The sequence below is a fragment of the Phalacrocorax aristotelis genome, chromosome 6 (assembly GCF_949628215.1).
Source record: "Phalacrocorax aristotelis chromosome 6, bGulAri2.1, whole genome shotgun sequence".
NCBI classification, from domain to species: domain Eukaryota; kingdom Metazoa; phylum Chordata; class Aves; order Suliformes; family Phalacrocoracidae; genus Phalacrocorax; species Phalacrocorax aristotelis.
This window is the reverse complement of record NC_134281.1, coordinates 42303977-42324321: the sequence shown is the minus strand read 5'-3', so window position 1 is coordinate 42324321 and position 20345 is coordinate 42303977. Positions and strand designations below refer to the sequence as shown.

The 20345-nt window shown below is 39.5% G+C and overlaps 1 protein-coding gene across 6 annotated transcripts in view; it reads left to right on the top strand.

Moving 5' to 3' along the window:
* The window catches only part of PATJ (PATJ crumbs cell polarity complex component), a 156530-nt gene that overhangs the window by 118066 nt on the left and 18119 nt on the right, over positions 1 to 20345 (top strand). For all 6 annotated transcript variants that reach the window (XM_075097400.1, XM_075097402.1, XM_075097404.1 and 3 more), the window contains 5 exons: positions 1990 to 2061; positions 2593 to 2710; positions 3307 to 3440; positions 16968 to 17051; positions 19038 to 19231. In XM_075097400.1, the coding sequence (XP_074953501.1) occupies positions 1990 to 2061; positions 2593 to 2710; positions 3307 to 3440; positions 16968 to 17051; positions 19038 to 19231 (602 nt within the window). The remainder of the gene's footprint in view (positions 1 to 1989; positions 2062 to 2592; positions 2711 to 3306; positions 3441 to 16967; positions 17052 to 19037; positions 19232 to 20345) is intronic.

Sequence of the window (20345 nt, the reverse complement as noted above, 5' to 3'; positions counted from 1 at the left end):
GGCAGGATGTCTCACCAAACGACAGCTGTAATAAAACAAAAACTCACATCATTCTCTATTCATTTGTTGCTGATAAATTTGTCAGACTCTCCCAAGATACTTTTTGCTGTCACTTCATCACTTTAAAAAGTATAAAGTTATATAATGGACATGATTCTAGATTTTATTTATGAACTGGAGCCAATGGAAGTGGTAGGCAAAGTCTGCATGCTTATTAGCTGAGGTTTGAGGTGGCCTGATAGAGGGTCATGGTTTTCTGAGGGATGTAGCTGTCTTGCTTTCTGTAAGCTGTTGTTGGAAAAGAATTGATATATGGAGATTTGAGATGTTCTTGAAACTTTTAACTTTACAAAGGTGAAAATGACTTGACCAGTCATTGTGTGTGCTCTAAAGCACCTTGCATCATTACTGTCCTGGCAGAGTGTGTACCTAATTCAGTGTCCTATGGGTGGGATAATTAAACTGATGTTTGGTATGTGAGAATGGATTAATTTTCCTTAAAAAATTTGAACTTGGAACAATAATCTGTCTTTACCACAAACAGAAAACATGTCCTTGAAACACTGGCAAAGAGGAGGGTCTTCATAAAAACACTTTTGGATGCATTTGAGGGAGTTGAATTAGATTAAACCACTTGGGTCACCGGCTTATGACAAATGCTGAGTGTATAATTCAGTGCTTGAGGAACTAGAAATCTTTTTATTCTGTTCGGGTACCTCTAGCATAGTCTGAGTTAAATGGAGAAGATTAGAGAGATTTAAAGGTTGTGCGTGGTGCTTACTTGATGTGCAAGATTAAATTTCAGATTTCAGTCACATATAATGAAAAAAAGGAAGTGTGAAATAATTATTCATTGTTTATTAAAACAATCTCTCATAAAATGACAAAGCAGTCTTCCCACTGACACCTCTGATAAAACAATAAGATCACCACTTTATCTTTTTCCTTGTTATCCATTTGGATAATAGTTATAGTTGTATAGTTACAACAAGCTTGAAGAAAAATGCAGGGAAAAAAAATGCGGGGTGGTGGATGGGGAAAACCTGTGAGGCTTGGCATGATTTAACATAATAAAACTCCAGGAAACAAGGCCAGTATTTTCAAGCTTAGCTACCTAAAATTTGATTTATGTAAATTTTTTTAAATGGATGAATTGTCACCTTAATTAGAAATTCTTTTGAGATGCAGAATATCTCTGTTGTCTTTTCAAGTTTGTACTCAGCTTTTCTGGAATGTAGACTGTTTATCAGGGTTTTTTGACATGGGGTAAGATAACTAACTAATACTGTGATCAAAGTGGCCTAAGTTTGGCTAAGCGCTAACAAGGGGAGGACACTGTCTGGAAGCAGCTGTAGAAGTAGGAGATAAAAAATATTTTTTAGTGTATTGCAAGGGTATGGGAAGAAATTTAGGATACAAGCGGAGCCCATGACTGAAGTGCCATTGCTTGAGATAGTTATAGTGAGGCTGGACGATGCACTTTAAGCAGTTACTTTATTTACGTGTTGGCAGCATGCTCAGTGCTTTTGAGGACTACCAACAAAGGGAGGGGGAAGGAGAGAACAGATGACCCTGAACCCCTTAGGCACCAGAGGGTCTCAGCTACCTGTGTCCTTACAGGTTCGGCACACAAATACCTGCATGTTTCCACACAGCATGGGAATTGCTGTCCTCATTGCCCCAGAGAATGCACTTCGGTTTTCTTTAGAGCTTCTTATTGCTCAGGAGCAATATAGACTATGTGTGATAATCTCCACCCAAAAAGCCCTTTCCTTATATTGTATGCCTTTAAAACTGTTCAGTGTGTTTTCAGTCATTCCTGGTATTCCCTGTATTTGTACTATTTTTTTTCTACTTCTAAGTTCCAGGCTTCAGTTTTGTGTTGTGCTACAAGTGTACTTGTATGATGAAATATTACTGTTTCCCTGGTTTTGATGTAAGCTAATGTGACATTTTCAATACACCTTACTTTCTTTTTTGACTTTTTAGGACATGAAATCTAAAGCTGGCAAACAAGTGCTGGTGGATCAGCAGGAAGTGGAGGAGCAGCTCCCAGAAAATGTATCTGTGGTTATGTTAACCAATAAGAGGGGGTGCTGGGGTCTTGATCTAGTTGAAGATTGCATGATTTTTGGGGACAAGGGGTTAACTGGGGAGATATTAAAATTGTTTTCCTGGGGGGAAACTTAAAAAATTACTTGCTTCTCTTTAATTATGTGGGAATAGTCACACAGGATAATGGCAGGGGTGTTCTTGGCTGTTTAATATTAAAACAAACAAACAAAAAAAAAAAACCACCCCAAACCAACCAATCAGAAACCCCATGTTATTTGGTATGAAAGGCACAACTGAGAAAGGTGTAGTCCTGTCCCTACTTCCTATATGAGCATTTCTGGAAGCACAGTTATCCAGTCATCATGATTTTCCATTTATTTATGAAGAGAACATTTTCTGTTCATCTGTGCTTATTGCTTGTTTCCCTTTTATTTGCTCAGTGGATTTAATAAGGTATGATAATCAACAACTAATGATGATATGCACATAATATGCCTTTCTCTGATCTCTTTTGCTTCTGCGTTGCTTTGCTTTTAGGTCCTCAACCAGATCAAACAATCCAAAACTGCAACGAATGTACCAGTGAACTTACAGGAGATACCCCTGGTGCCAGCACCTACGTATCTTTCTCCAGAGGCAGAAGTCACCAGCCATAGTATGAACCAGTTATTTTTTCCACCAATATAGTGTATATTTAGTACCCTAACCCACGATGGATCTTTTCTTTTTTTTCCCCAGATGACTTTTGCTGAGATTCTTTCTTTGAACATCGAATGACCTAAGTTACTTTATAAAATGTTTGTGTTTTTCTCTCATTTTATAATTTTTGAGAGCTTGAAGATGTCTTTGCTTGTTTTTCTTGACTTTAATATACAATGGCATTGTTCCTCCTTTTAATTAAATAAAAACAGAAGGACAGTCAGTCTGGGACATCCTGTCCATTCCAGTGTTGGGTCATGGCCTTATCTGTCGTGAATGGAATAATACACCTTGCCATCGTGATCTGAATTGTATAAGTTATAACTGAAGTAAATGTCCTCCCAGACATATACTCTAAACCTTTACTTCCAGAGCTCTGGAGCTGTTCTGATTTAGAGACTTCAGAAGTGACTCAGAATAGTAGTTTGATTTAGATTTTTAAAGGTGAAGAGCAGAACACAAGAGCTTAATTAGTTGCTGTCTTACGATTCCTTTGGTGGTTTTCACTTTCTCATTGAAAAGTGTGATTTCTTTACCTTTTCGTGTTCTTAGGCATCATTCCACCCCCATTACCTGTGGATCCAGCAACGTGTGCCATAGTTCCGGGGCAGGAGATGACTATAGAGATATCTAAGGGTCGGTCAGGCCTAGGACTCAGCATCGTCGGGGGGAAAGACACTCCACTGGTGAGTTTCTGTTAAACTGATGTTTACTGTATCTGTTAAAGATTAGGAGACAAAGACAGACAAAACATAGAAATTAATGATGCCATTAATCTGTAATTGCTCTAATGAATTGTTCAGTACAGGGGGAGAAACGAGCAACTACAATCTCCAATAACAAATTGATAATTTTGTCTTGTATCAGATCAGTTGTTTACTGTTCCTGTTTAAATTGGAAGGTTTGTGTGTCAGTAGTGCTTTCTGTTATGATTAGAGTTTGCAAATATATATTCTTTTTTAACCATTGTGCATTAAGGGTTTCAAGCAGGTACATCACCAAAATGGTTGGACTAGAAATTAATGTCATAGAGGTAGAGCTACTTCAGCAAGGTTAACACCTCTGTCTTGAGAGCATAAATGCTTAGTAGCTGTTTAAACAAACTGTGATTTATCTCTCTGCCAACAAAAACCCTTGCTGAACACAGGTAAACCAAAGGTAATCTTTTATTGTTTTCTGTGTCTTTTTGCTTAATCTTGTTCTTGGATGTGCTGGGTTGTTTTGTTTGGTTTTTTTTTTAATTATCTTCGGCTAAATTAAAATGTATCAGTCCAAGTGTAAACTTGGAAAGTTAATTATGCTAAACCCTTCTCTGTCTCTGCTGTTTCTACTCCACTTTCGTTTGAGATGCTATGTTGCAGTATAACAGAATGTCAAATTGTTTGTTTTCAAATGTCAAATTCAGTTCTTTCAGTAAACAAGTCTGCTGCAGAGGTGTCTTTACTGGGTTCTCCTGGATCCCCTGCTGCTGCAGAGACACTTAAAGCAATAGAGCTGGTCTGTTATATGCAGTTGTTCCTGAAAATATGACGGTCGTCATCATTAAGCAATGAAGTGCTATCAGTGTCAGCAGCTACAGACAGTTGCAATGTAGTAATCCTTCTCCAGAGCAAGGAAAAAGGGAAGAAACCCAAGGAAGTTGAAAGAAAAAAGAAAGCTTTGTTTTGCAAAGTGTAGGCTGCATCTTTTACAGTATTAAAGCTGAAATTGGAAAAGGTTCAGCTTTTGGTCCCATTTATCCAAGTCTCCAGTTATGTAGAGTTGGGATGAATTGCTCTGTTTCACATGGAGATAGATCTGAGTTATGTTGAAGGGTTAATTCAGCCTATATGGTTTTCAGTCTGTCCAGCCATGTGCTCTTTTGTACCCAGTCCCTTTTTTGTCAAGCTCCTCGGTGTTGAGTAAATTCAAACATATGAAGTTCAGCATGCGTCATCTATCTGCTTTTTCATTTAACTGGAATTTGGAAATAATACATGGCAGTCTGTCAGATGCAGTCTGGTACATGTCTTTCATGAGATTTTAATATAAATAAATGAAAATTATAAATATCTGCTTTACCAAGCAGATGAGAAAAATTGAAAGGATTTTATTCTTTAAATTGTAAATGGTTTTGGTTAAGAATTATACTTTCATTAGTTTATTCATTAAAGTGTCCTCCTAGGAATTTATTCTAAAAATCTATGCACTTGATTGCAGTAACTGAAATTCATGAGGGGAGGAAGGTCCGACACCCCATATTTCTGATCCTCATATTATGGATCTTACCAAAATGAGTACCTGCTTCTTTTAATATTTCTGAATCTGCTTATTCGAAGGCAAGCAATGTTGTTTCATAGGAAAGAAGTTGCTTTTGTGAGACCACAGTCTAGTCTGATCGTTTACCATGTGCAGAGACCCTCTCTGGGATTCTTCATACCTTGCTTATCCGAAACGGTGTGTGCAAACCCTTCTCCTCAAAGCAGGTAGCCAGGTTTGTGTCTTTAGCTGCTGGGATCATCATTGCTCTGTCTACTTTGTGTTATTTATCTCCCTCAAATTATTTTGATGCCTTCCTGTTTTGCTATGAAGGCAAAAAACCTTTTGTTAAAGAGTTGAAATCAAGTTTACATAACAAAATGAGGAGGGGTAAAAGAAAATACTACTCAGGATAGTAGGAAAGTTTCTGTCTTTCTGCGGTTTATGGACTAGAGAGAAAATATTACAAAATTGGGAACATGGAGCTGAGTGATGAACCTTGTCTTGCTCTCGATCATTTGTTTTTAACTTGGGAATGTAGATGGACATCTTTTTTATTTTAAAAAAGGCAATATAAATTGACTTACAGCTTCCTACTTACATATGTATTATGCTTATGTTCATCACTTCTGAAGGTCTTGTGTGGCAGAAATTGTGTATCCAAAACCCACTGTTTTCTGCAGTGCAGAGAAATTAAAATGAAGCTATAATTGGCTTCAGCAGTTCAAGTTTTGGTGTTTTTAGCTCTTTTTGAAGCAGGAATTGCCAGATTAAATTTGGAAAGAATGAGAATAGCACCATTCATAGACATCTCTGCAGTCATGAAGCAGGGATGCTGTCTTTCATACTCTTGTAGTTCAGATGGTGCACACAAACAATAGAGGTGAGATGCCCTGACAGGACCATGGAAATGTGCTCCACCAGGGACAAGAAAAGGCGTGGCAGAATAGGGGTGAATCTGCTGGAGCAGTGCCTGCGTGTGCCACAAACAGCTGCAGAGACTTTTTCTTTTACATTTTTGTCGTCTGAGAAAACAAGACATGAACACATGTTTCTTACTCCCTTTTCTACTGGGGTATCTTTATTTCATACCTGCACAGGTGTGCAAGTGCCTACAAAATGATGAAGGCTATTAACCCCAGTTCCTAGGGTCTCAGAAGTAATTTATTGGTATGGGGAATAGAGGGAAGCTGTGCCTTGATAGAACTTGTCCAGTCTAAGGGGGTTATGGCAAGAGTGTAAGGGCCTCATCAATGTGGTATTAAAATACACTTGGTCTAAAAACTGAGTTTTTTTACTGAGGTTTACTGAGGTTTAACTGAGTGCTAGTAGTCAACACTGGTGCATGACAGCAGCTCATGTGTGATGGGAAAAGCTTACTTTGGAATATTTTGAATCTTTCTTAAACACATAATGTACAGTCCCAGCTTTTGGAATAAATCTGGCTGCCTGCTAAAGGGACACAGTGCTTCAAAATGAAATATAAAGTGCAACTTTTAAGCCATAACCTTAGGAATCTCATCAGAAATCACCAAGTAGAGACTTGAAAAATACAGCCTGTGAGCAGGGAGATTAATTTGTTCAGGAGGTTGGAAAGTGATGTCTTAACCCCTGTGAAATGTTTTTTGTTGAGATGACCATCCCATTAAACTTGCAAAACCTTTCAAATTGCATGTATTATAAGCAAGGACTGTGGCTGTGCTTAGGGGAGCAGGAGAGCATCAACTGGAAAGATGTGCTTGTAGAAGAGGCACAGGGAAGGAAGGGTTGTCCTTGAGAGTTGTCTTAATGTCATTGATCTTTAGACTGCTATAGCCCTTAAGCAGTCTAATTTTATTCCAAGGGTTGATTTTAATTTTTACTTTTTCTTCACTGTCTTTCATTTTACCTTCCCATGTACCCCTGAGAGAACACAACACATGGCCTCTGCTTTAAAGCAATTAAACTGAGTGGAGCTGGCTGAAGTACAGGACTTTCAATTTGTGAGGTTTTTTTTTTTGGTTGTAGTCCAGTCAAACTTGTAAAAGTAACCTCAGAGTGGGAATTTAAAAACAAAAAAAAAGAAGTGTTTTCAGAAACATCCCAAAATGAGGTTTAAGGCTCTAAGCTGCTCCCCAGGACACCGTCCTGCCCTCTCGTCTCCCTTGGTTGCTGAATTGTACATAAATGCCTGTCGGCTCCACCACTGCTAATAGCAGCCATAAACCTGACAGGGGTGTCATTGTCACCCGGCAGCTGCCAGTGCTCCCAGGGCGCCTGAACCGCTCCAGCCATGGGACGCCCCGGATTCATGAATGCAGCAGACCTGTCTGGGCAATGCCTGCGGTGCAGCTCTGAAAGCTGCACGCTTGTGCTTGGACTGCTATCTCTGAGCGTAGACAAGCTATGACTCCTAGTTAGATGGGGAGTTCAGCTTTCACACTTGGGCGTTCACAGCAGCAAGCCAGTGTTGGCATGGCCAGCTGGCCCAAGGCTGCACAGGCCAGGACTGTGCAGGTCCAGGACTAATAACTGGCCCTGCAAGACGCAGGAATGGCAGCACCCGGTAGTCCAGTTGTTCACCATAAATTTAGGAAGTGTTCCTCAGTTGTTATTCTTTGGATTTGTTGCATTCTGCATTAGTTGTTTCAAGGCAAATAATCTGGTTTGAAGTAATGGGCTTTTTCCTCTGAAACTGTTTTGCCAGAAAGTTTCTATGAGGCTTTCTTCTTAAATCATCTGAGAACAGGGCATCAAGGAATTGTTTAAAAAAAGGTGTCCTGGTACTCCTCCAGATGGCATGTGGGGTTACATCATCCGAACCCCGTTACCACCTCAGAGTGGGTGAAGGCTGCAGTGACTTGTCCAGTTAGCAACTTGCAATGAGCCATTTTCTATAAAACAGAATTGTCAATTTACAGGGATTTTATTCTTGGCAGTACAATGGAAAAGCATCACTGTAAGATACGAACATTTTCTTAGTAGGTGGGAGCACTGTTTTGTTTCCAGCTGAATAATTTAGTAAAAGTTGAGTTGATTACTTGCGGTTATTGACTCTCTATTTGCTGCCTGGGTGATTAAGACACTCAGACATGCCAGAGGGGATTCAGTGGTTTCAAGGCCAGTGGAGGCTAGCATGGGGACATTTCCCCTAGACAGGGTTAGAAAACTCTGGGAGGGGAGGATACTGGAGAGGCTCATCTGGGGCTTGAAATCACAGTTAAGTACTGAAGAGGTACCTACGATATAAAAGAAAAAAAGAGTGCAGGAGCAGTAACCTAGGGGCTATTTGGAAGTGGAGTAGCTAGGAGGCAGTCATTATCTGAACCTTACATAGAAAGGAAGAAGAGAAGCATACTTTATCCTGCATCTTCTTTATTGACAATGACAACAGACCGCTTATGCAGAATTTTTATACTGGGTTGTCTACTTTAAAAAAAAAAATATTTTTTTTACTTTTGCTTTCAGCTGGCTTTAATAAAAATCATTTCTAAGGCAATTAACAAACTTTAAGGTACTCCATCTGTAAAAGAAAGTGATCCACAAAGCCAGGGAACTGGAACACTTTAGCAATGCTCCAAAAAGTAACAGAATACGCCTGCACTCAGCTAACACTAGTTGGTGTGAGAGCTGGTAACGCCAGAGTCTGGGAGTAAAAAGCTTTTCTAATCACCTCGGTTAGCCCAGAAGGCTTTCTGGCTTGTGGCAGAGCAGGGGGAGCTTCGTGATGGTGGGGATGCAGTTTGACAGAAGAATATTTAGATTCATTCTGTCAGTTCAGGTGAGTAATACCTTGCATAAACCCCATCTGTTAAGGAGGGGTAAGGGAATAATCAAGAAAACTGTGACTTTAAATTGTAGCTCTTCAAGACCCAGTGTTTGCCCCTGGAGCTGTGAGGACTGATTACCCTGCTAGGATCTTCACGCTGCCAAGAGCAGGCTGTTACTAACGCCAAAGCCAAGTCTGGTATCTGTTTTGTACCATGCTGCAGTCAGCAGTGGGAACCTACCTAAACGTGAGGGCTGATGTGACTTCTGTGTTACTAAACACTTTGTTCTCCCTTGGGTGAATTTTCTTCCCTCCCTCCCACCTCAGTTATATTTAGATTCAGGTAAAAATAACTTCCATCAGTTATAGACAGCTGAGGTCTGAGTGACTTTGTAGACAGTCATCAAGTGCAGCTAAGCCTGAAACTGTTTTAGTGGAATATGCTTACCTTGTAACTACAAATGAAAAGCAATGTATTGGCCTCAAGAGGGTTTCAGCAATATATTGGCTATAGATACTGTTGCTGTTAAGTCTATCGCACAATGAATGGAACAATAGAATGAAAAATGGTAGTAGAAGTCCTAAGTTTTTAATCGTGGCTTGGGTGTTGTAGAGGAAAAGTTTGCGGTTGGGAGAGAATAAAATACAGTCACTTCTTAACCATCACCCACATTTATAATACAGAAGGCAATTTAATGACAGAGTGGTAAATGCAGTTAGCCTGAAATTGTGAGGAATTGCTTTGACTCTTGGTTGGATAATGTTAAAATGGAGTTGGTGGATGCATCATAATTCCAGAAGGACATTAGCTTACAACAGCATGAAAAAAACAAACTGCTTTGTACGTGAGTTATCACAAATGGGAATTAGCATGGTAAGATTTGCAAATCATGTATTTGATGGATCTTTGGCAAGGTTTTAGTTGACTATGCACCTAGCTTGTGTAGCAGTGCCTTGCTTGAAGAAGTTGGTGTCTTCCAGGAGTGTAAATCAACCATAAAATTTAAGCTAACGATATACAAAAGCAGTAGGACATGTCAGAATGGACTTCAGGAGTATCTTGCTTGGTGCTGTTTGAGACCACTTGCTTTTGGCTTCCTGTGTCATATGCATTCAGGATCTCATGCATTCTTTATAACCTGTGTTATGCACTGTACACTGTAAATTTTAACTTTTTTTTTTTAATAATGAGAGTGAGAGAGTTAACATTTTAATATGTAGTTCTGTGTTTTATTATTCCCTCTAAAATGAGCATGTATACTTTTTGAAAAACTTTGGTTTGCTTTGGCATGTGATTCATAGAAACATAGCTCTTTCTATCATTCTGACTTAAGTCATATATTTTTACACTAAACATCTTATTACCTTAGTTTTATTATTTCAGAATCAAAGGAGAGCTTGCAAATGTCTATGACTGCAGACCGAAGGAATGTTAATGAATAGTGCCATTGAATTTTCAGGTTTTAGCTTTTCTGATCTTAGAGAATATAACTGTAAGCAAAAATATTATGCAAGCTGAATAAAATTTAAATAAATAAGGACCAGATGTAACTATAGGGGCCTATAAAATGTAATACAAATATTATCCACTTCCTTAAAATAAATCTGTATTTTAGTATGAAAAATTATATTCATATTGATGTTGTGGATTAATCTTTTTTATGAAAGTTGGCAAGTGAACACCATCTCTTGCAAGGGCTTGTTCTTAAATGGGAAACAGACCTTTTGTTTTGACCTTGAGTAGAGAAGTTTTTCAGTATCATGCAATGTAAAGCATTTTTACATTAACACAGTAATACATTTTTACATTATATAGCCTGTTTTATTACAGTAGTGTTTGGCTTAGGATTTTGGGTGCCTGTTAATGGTTTGTGAATGCCAGCAATTGCAAAATATTTGAATGTTAGAAGGAGGTATATGCAGCACGATGAGTTAGATAAAACCCTTTAAGAAGTCAAGCGATTTGCTTGGAGTTTACCCTCAGCTTTTGTTGCTGAACCGTTATCTTTTAGATTCCACTTAGATCTGCAAATGGAAGATCATAGATCATAACATAACTGTTGTAATTGCCTCTGCCTACAAGTAACCAGCAGCTGGATTTATTTTAACTACCGACAGATTCTTATATGGGGCTAATTCTTAAGCAAAACACACTGTGCAACTAGTTGATTTCTACTTTATCTGTGAACCAGCCTGTAAAAATGAAACAACTATTTTACTGCTCTGGACAACGTATTATAAAAGGAAATAACTAATGATATTGTACTTGCCCTGGGAAAGAGATAAGTCTGTAATCCTGCAGTCTGCAAAAACCCTTGTAGCTTTATTATCTTTAATAAATGCTAATTTAGTCTAACATTTGTAGCTATGTAGGAAATTTGTTGGAAATGTGTAATATTAGCTTAGGAAAACACAACTTGTCAACTAAATCAGAAAACATCTTTTCCTGAATGTTGTTTTATATGTAGCTTACTTCTTTGCTTCCTCAGGAAAGTACTCTAATCCGTGCAGAAAGCTTCATTTCTTACACCAAGTACATAATTATGGTTAGCGGTAGGATTCGTTCACCTAACTACAGACCAAACTGAGATACAGGCATGTAAAATTCATGAGATTCCAACAGTTTGCCCTGCCTGCTTTCTAGCACTGCCCAAACCACGTAAGTTCCCAAAAATCTGGTGTCTCTCTTTTGACCTGGACTTTCAGCATCATTGTCCGTGTGCACTGAGAGGTGTCTGTCTGGGAGACAGGTACCTTTTCCTCCCTTGGTCCGGGACAAATGGCAGGTGATGCTCTGGTAGTAGAGAGCCTTGTAGCTAGGGGGCAGAACTATGGATCTGGTTTCTACTCTCAGGACTCTTTGGAGGATTTTTTTTGTCTAATGATTATCACATTAAAATTCACATCTTGGAAAACATGGTTGTGGATTTTCAAACAACTCATATATAACTGAGTATCTTACTCGGTGTCATTCTGTTCTGATGATTATTGCACTCCTCGATGTGTAGTGGTTCACCTTTCTTCTGTGAAGTGCCTTTGATCATATCAAAATAATGGCTGGGTCGTGTAGACTGAAATAGAACAGCAACGATAAATTCAAAACAAAGTTAATGTTAGCTCAGTTAAAGAAATAGCTTGTTATGAATGATCTTACTAGATAAGGACTATTCAGTACCATGCAAGAAGCCTCTTTACCAAAATTCAGGCCTTTTTCCTTGCCAAATCCAGCCAACACCAGGTATGTGGGGATTTCTCTGCTCCAGTTCTTTTGAAATCTCCCCTCTTGCATACTGTTCCACCTTTTATCACATGATACAACTTAATCAGAATATCCACAGTACTTAATGTTTGAGCTTCCTTCATGTCTTGTGTCCTTTTACTCCCTCACCCTCTACTCCCAGCATTTGCAGATAACAGTCTGGGGGCTGATTTTCAGTGGCAAAGGGCACCTGTGTTGAAAGCTGCTGCTTGTCCTTCTGAAGAACAGCTGCATAGAAGAAAAGAAACACTAGAGAGGCTGGCTCAGAAGCTATAAACTTGCAGAAAATGTGTGAGCAGTCCAAGCCAGACAGCTTGTGAGACTCTCTCACCCCTGTTTATGGTCTTGCAGGCTTTTAAGGTTCGCTTGGTCAGTGATTTTCCTGAATAGGAAGCTGAGTTTACCACCTTTCTCCCAAAGGCTCAATCAAGAGGGTGCTATGTGGTCATTGCCTGGGGTCTCTGCCATACCAGTTCTTGGCATTTAAGATACAAAGATTAAGCTGTCACTCTTACTGAATTTAATTCTTAATGTTAGCATTTCTATTTGTGCTCTCTGCTGATGGGTGAGTGTGATATTCTTTCCCTGCCAGGTCTCTGAAGTTGTTATAAATCAAGCAGAAAAAATATCCACAGCTTTGGGAGGAGCTGCGATCCAATTACCCAAGAGTTTAGGGCTATTCCTCTCTCTCAGACAGAAGGTGATGCAATGTAGATCATGCTGTGCACATTTTACAGGTTGTGTTTTCCAGAACTGGATTCTCAGATTGAGGGCTAATTTCTGTGAAGTTGTCTTGCCCTCACTATTCAGTTGTCATTTGCTCTGCACCAACGTTGATCTTCAAGGTGGTGACCAAGAGGCTCCATGAACTCTTCTACTTGTCTCATTTTTTTCCACAGTCAAAACCGCATTTTGTCAGAGTCAGTGTGAGAGTTGTCACTCATGTGCCTTCCCTTTGCTCAAGAAGGCTGTGCAATCACAGTGGTATTCTGCTGGTAAAGCGAGAGTGAGGGGAGTAGCTGTCCCACAGCTCAAATCTGAACCTTACAAAATACCATCTAGTATACTGTGTAGCAGGTTTGGTAAGCATTACCGTTTGTTAACAGATATGGTGCATATCGTGTATGAACCAGGTATGCTCTTGCCGTGTTTGGGAACTATTCTGGCTTGCAGGTAGTATGTATGTGCAGTCAGCTACATTCAGCTTCATCTCATTGGACTGCAGGCCCTTCAATAGCCTTCAATATAAGCATTATTCAGCCCAGTACATTAGCAGTAGCAGACTAATTCCCTTCTACTTTGTCCTTCAGTGTTTTCATGGTTGGATAGTCTAAGTTTACGCCTTTGAGCGTGGACTTTGTTTAGCATAGAAAAATGCTGTTTATATGCCCTGGCTTGTACTCCGCATCCTTCCATTCCATACAAGAAATGTTCAACTTTGCATTAATTCCCAATTTGTATAATGGTTCCAGACTATTCTTTGTCAAAATATACAAAGATTAAAGCTCCAGTTTGTTGAATGGGTTTGTAAACCTTATGAAGTATCTGCTTTCAACAGCTGGATATCTTTCTTTAAACAACTGTGCTCTTGATATGAGAGTGTTTTTATTTCCCCCTTCTGCACGAACAGTTTTTGCAACTGTGCCAAGCTATATCATGGTGTGCCATTATCTATATGATACTGGTAGTGAAAGTAGATGGGGAGGGATGGGAGTGAAAATCTGTCCAGAGCCACCACAAATTCACAACCTCTGGATGAATGTTGACGCCGCTTTCCCTTCCTCCCTCTCTATTGATTTTGAACTGTTTAGGCCTTGCCTTCTAGAGATATCAAGCACGCAACTAAATTTGAAGCTAGTAAGCAGAAGCTGTGAATGTTCAGTAACCAAAACCCATCCTTTAAATAAAAGCTTTGTGTTGTTTTAGTCATGATAGGTCCTAAATTTTATTTTTCTGAGGCACTGAGAGGGGTGTTACAGCTTAAATCCATACCATGTCAAATAGAGTCATTACAGATTGGGGCTTGCTTAGATGGTTAGAGTCTGACATTACATCTCATTACCATGTAAATGTCTTTAAAATATTGATGTAATTAAAAATGTTCAATAACATCAGTAGTTTGTTTTTAGTGATTTGTCATGATTTAAAACAGAGTCTTAGCCAGATCCCACTAGATCCAATGGAAAAAGATTACTTCTGGGTTAAATGTACATTGAGCTGATCCCAGAAGTATCAGAGGGAAGATGTCTGTTCATCATCGTTTATAAGCTAAGGAAGGCAAGACTCTCATATATATGCTTATGGACTATTTTTAAATCTTTACTGTACATCATGGACACATTGCTTCATTCTGTTTTTAATCGATTTGATAAGCCTGATTCAACTACACTACTTCAAAAAAAACCTAGTTAAGAAAAACAGTACTTTGGCAGGTCAGTGAGATGTTTCCTTCTTCAGAGTAGGCACAGACCAAACAGGAATGTACCTTTTCATGCCATATGTATTTTTAGTTCTAGGTCTGACTTCTAAAACATGCAGGAACAGCAGTATAATACTACATTGTTGTCTTTTCAAATAGATGATGCAGGTTGTTCAAACTGAAACGTTCAGTGGTTCCTGAATCTGAGCTTTAGATATGTGCACTTTTACATTTAATAATGCAGCACTGGGAAAAGCTGGTAACTCCAGTCTGTTGACCATTTTTAAAGCAACCACAGATGGAGAACAAAGAAATGTGATTGAAAGGTCCTTGCTTAGAGGTTAGGAAATATCAGGTTAAATACTGTCTGAAAGTGTTTAATTTGACCATCTTGTGTACGTGCCCAATCTGCTCTTACATGGTCACATTGCCATTTTTCTACCGAACCTCATGTTCATGCACTGTCCTAGTGTGTCCTAGTTGAACGATGCTGTCTTAACAAGCTGGTCAATATTTTGTGTTATCTCGTTGGCTGCTTCTAAATGCCTTCCTTTGTAAAGTGTTTAAAAAACTAGAAGTGAAGTGTGCTTGTGAAAGTTCTAAACCACAGACTCAGCTTTTTCCCAAAGTTACCCATGATCAGCTTCAGGTGAAAAAATATACATCACTGTCACCCTCCTGGCTTTCACCCAGACAAGTGTCTCCTGTGTTGCCTTAGAGTTACATGATCATTTTTAAAACAAAGGTAACCCCCCACCCCCCAAAAAAAACACACACACACACAAAAAAAACAAACCCCACAAAAAACCCACCCCAAACCAACCAACCAAAAACCCACAACAACCGAAACCCCACAACTGAGAGAAGATCTAAGACATGTAGCAGAGGATTTTGGCAGTGCTGCTGAGATGGATGTGCACATGTTACTCTGTTCCACTGGTAATAGCTGTTTCAGTTATTTCAAGAAAACCCTGCAGTTGCCAGTAGTGTGTGTGTGTGTGTATGTTTTTTTTTTAATCAACCTGTTCTTTTTATTTTCTTAATTATCTTGGTAGACAGCTAATAGTATTTTCCTTCATTTATGTAGATTGAAATCTCCCCACCCCCATCTGGGACACTGTAACCCATTTGAGATTAAAATCCTTCAGGCTTTTTTCAGTGGCTGGTGTATATGTATCAAAGAGGAAGCTTCTGACAGTGGTGCTGTGCTCCAGCAGCAATGGAGCAGCTGTAGGTACAAGTCCACTTCATTAAATAAAGTGTAGTGGGAATGAAAGAGAATAATGCTCTCAATGTTGTCTTGATCAGAGCATTAGCTTAAGGGCATTTGAGTTTTCTTTCTGTTCAACATGCATGATCAGTGCCGGGAAAGGATTGCAAGGCAACACGGGGGGAGTTAACTTGGTGATGAGAGATGTAGTACCTAACAGTGTTTTCAAAACATGAAGGTACTTTGTTCTACCCCAGCAGCTATTTCCTGCTCCTGCTCCAGGAAGGCAGTGCACAGCAGGGCTCGCACGCTGCTAACCTCGCTGCCTTTTGTTGCAAACACTGCGGAAAGTCTCAGCTTTGACTTGTACGTCAAGCTGGTGAAGGAACTTCACAACTGTAGTGTTTTTTGGAGGGTATATTTGTCTGAGAATGGGTTATCTGATATCTACATATCTAATTGAAAATCACCACATATTTATCCAGAGCCATTTTAGAGTTTGTAGTGAAGCCAGTTCTGCTCCAAGGCTGCGTGTTTGCTGGTGGCAACTGGAGAGAGAAGCACATTTTGCGCAGTGAAGCATCCCGTCCTGCTAACTGTTAGGGCCGCAGCTGAAGTGCTGCAGCAGGATGTTCACCTATTTGTTTCAGAAAATAAAAAAAAAAAAGAAACAGACCAGAACAATGCAAAGGGAAAGCACCAGCAAGAGAACAGTATGTTCTTTGTAATGCTTTTTCTTTGGGGACATCTATTGCTGGCAATAAGATTAAATCACTGAAACCTTCCCTGAAGCTACATCTGCCACTGCCTACATTTTCCAACCTCAGTAATAAACTAACATTTGCCATTGTTCATTTCTTCTGGATTTCATTTCTTACAGATTTAACCAGCGCTATTTACCACAAGGCATTCAGTTCTTGCTTAAAGCTGAGGTCTATGCCAAGTCCCTAAAAATATTCATAGCTCCAAAGAATCTGGTTTTAAATAATATCATAAAAAGTAGACGATATTAATACAACAGTTCACACTGAGTTCACATACTGCTGATGCCAATGTATAAACATGATGGAAGCCTAAGAAGCTCTAGACAAGACTACCCTGAAGTGGTGAACAAAATCCTTTTTACCTTTTTACTAGCTATCTGTATTTTGATTACAGGAATAATATTCTTATCCCAAAATATTTAAAGCATATAAATCTGTGTTACAGTCCTGCTTATCCTGACATGGAATGCTGTGCCTTTTTACTGCAGAGCAGTGGGCTGTGTGGGGTGGGTCGTGGCTGCCACTTTGCGGGGTGTTTGGGAGGGACGATTCATACCACCCCCTTCTTCCCGCAGGATGCTATAGTGATCCATGAAGTTTATGAAGAAGGGGCAGCAGCCCGAGATGGCAGGCTTTGGGCTGGCGATCAAATTCTGGAGGTAAACGAGTCTCTCTGTGTATGCGCTTCCTTATGTCTTTGTCATGTATACTTGTATTCAACGCAGCATAGGGTTCATTTAGGGGAAAGAGATCATTGAGTAGGATCTGTACTTGAAGCTTCTTTTCTGTTACTAAGATCATCCTGACAAATTCATATTTCCTTATATATTCATATAAACCGAAGGTACAAATTGAGAATATATTAAATTTAATTGAGCAAGGCAGTTCTCGAATTACATAGTTCAGCTGTCATGTCCAATAGCTCAGTATTATTCATCTGTTTAATCTTTCATTCGGAGGCCTGCACTACCGTTGCCACTTCAGTATCTCTGCACTGCCTGCAAACGAAGTGCTGAGCTGGGTGAACGTGGGGCGAGACAGCGAGGGTGGCTGCAGCATCACTGCAAGCATCCCTGCTAAAAAACTCACAGTGCCTGCCTGCAGCGTTGCTGAGGGAGCTACCTGCTCCTTCAGGCCACAGTTCATAAAACTGGTGAACACACAGAACAATTTCTGTGAATAAATGTAGTGTTTTCCCTGCAGACAAGCATGAAAATCACGGAGGGAAAGGGTTAAGAAATAAGTGTTGGTCTGCAAATGAAACTTGCGTCAGGCAGGGGTTCAGTGCAGCTGCTTGCAGCCTCTTGCTGTCAGATCAGGACAAATTCCCAGCATGGCCATTAAGGCTTTGGTGTGTAGGGTTAGAAAAATAGTGAGGGGTACTTGGGGAGTTGTCTTTACAGCTCTTGCACTGAAAATATTTTTTTAGTGTTAAGGCTGAATGTTGTTTTCGTTTTATAAATAACTGTGTATTAACAGAGCACAATAATTAGGGGATAAAAATGGGGAGGGTTAATTAATTCTTCTTTGGCCAAACAGGAAACTGATAATGTTTGTGTGCCATAATATTGTTATTGTTTCAGCTTTTAAAAGCCATACTAATGGATCAGAAAGATGACTGAATTAGTTTCAGATTGGTTTGATAAAGCACACATAGATGCCTGTGTCAAGAAAAGAATACCAATAGAGTGTATAAATAAATGTATGCAGAATTAGTACAAAAGAATATAATTACTATAGATTAGACATAATTATTTAATGTAAAATTAAGTATGATTATAACTTTGCATATCTAGAAATGTTGAGAAATATTTTCATTGCCTTAAAATTGGTTATCCTGTGTAAGTGCATTAACATTGTATTGTTATTCAGCTACAGTTCATGCTACTTCCTAAAGAGACTTCAAAAATATTTAAGCATTGATTTTTTTGGTATTGACAAATAAAAGATGATTTCATCAACAGAATATTGGCAAACACCTTAAAGGGCATCTGTGGCTCAGGCTTGGCAAAATTAGGAGATTAAGTTTCAATTTACAATAGTTTTTTTAAATACTTTAGCATTCAATCAGAACTTCTTGTTCTATCTGAAATTACTAAAATGCTAACACATTTTCAGGTTATTGTAAAAGAAATGTAATTGAGTGCTCCAGGAGCGGTCTTGTGTGCCATCTATTGGAACAAAGCAAAATAACCATTTAATATGTCCTGCCTGGGCTTCTCCATTGCCGTTTGCTAATGTTTCTGATTCCTTCTGTTTTCGGCTTGGCGGTGTTGCAAAGCTGGGGGAGAAGCAATCTGATCAGTAAAAGATATAGGAAACTCAAAGGAGCGCATCCCACTTTGTCTAGTTGTAAGAAAGAAGCATTGTTTGAGGTTCCAGCATTTAAAAAGAAGGGAAGAACACCCACAAAACTTACAAGCCAAAATGTTTTTGATGATTGCGGTTTACTCCAGGCAGTGGCACAAAGCACTGAACTCGCACTCAGTAGGAGATCCAAGAGCTCGGACCTCTGGAAGTGGGAGCACTAAATTAGAGTGCTAAGGGGAGTCAATTTGACACATTTGTCCTGTCACACGAGGGTAGGGTGTGATGAAAAGATCATTTATACATGTCATTTGGAAAGAAAACACTGATTATTTCAGGTGAACGGGATTGATCTGCGGACTGCCAGCCACGAAGAAGCTATCACTGCGCTGAGACAGACGCCCCAGAAGGTGCAGTTGGTTGTTTACAGAGATGAAGCGCATTACAAAGATGAAGAAAACTTAGAGATTTTCTATGTAGATATACAAAAGAAAACGGGCCGGGGACTAGGGCTCAGCATAGCTGGAAAACGGTAAGAGTATCTCTTTGATCGGACTGCACTTCAAATGAGAAATATTTTGCTTTTTGCTGTATGAGCAGCTCGAGCCATTAAACTGAATATGAAAAAAGGAAAAAGCCTGTAAGCAACAAACTTTTGGATCTAAGTAATTTCAAGGGTGCCATGGGACTGTGGTCCTGGCTCCTTTATCAGAGCAATGACACACCTGTGTAGCAAAGGTTGCTGCTGCCCAGGAGGGCTCCCAGCACAGAGCGGGTGTCCTGCTCTGAGTGAGTGTGGCCAGGTGGGCGCATGCAGAACCCAGAGCTCACTGTTCTGCTGATTCAACATAGCCGTGTCTCAGGGCTTAGAAGCACTAGCCGTGGCTTTTCTGATTTTAAAACAGGGAAAGAAACTTTATTATTTCCAAATACCAGGATATGGCTTTGAAAATGGATTTGTGAGTTAGATCTAGCTCCTACTCGGGTTCAAAGGGACCAATGTCAGTGGAAGCTAAGAGGCTGAGTTAGACCCAAATCCTGAACAGTATCAAAGTGACTGTAGAGGGCTGTAGACAGCAGTTCTGTGAGTTCAGAGCAGAATCTGAGGTACGGTAGTAGGTAACAGTTCCTTAATAAAATGTGACTTTTCACTGATGTATTTCTAAACCATTGCTATTAGATCATTCAAAGCAGAGCACTGATAGATTTAATCTTTCATTGCTAGAAGAGATTTACGGCATGACATTGGCAAGCACTCACTCAGTGTTGGTACACAAGAGTCATGTGGTTGCTCTTCTGTATTGCCAAAAAAAATTTACTTTCTCAGTTACAAATCATCATGTCATTATCCTGACTGCATACGGTCAGTAAAGTTTCTGCAGCAGTTTTTTACAAGAGTGGCAATGTTTAACCCAGGTGTTGTGAACAGATTGTGGGTTGGGTAATTAATTTAGGTTATGTAAATTACCTTGCAGATGGTAATCACAGTCTCCAGCCCTCCCGCGTTTGCTTCTGTGCAAAACTTTCTGTACTATTGCTAAGTGCTTTGCTTGTGGGGATTTCCACGTTAGAGTTAGCTCAATTTCTGAAGTCGTTTAAATTATACCCAGGTATAATTCAGGTTGTGAAGTGTTATATCATTCAGG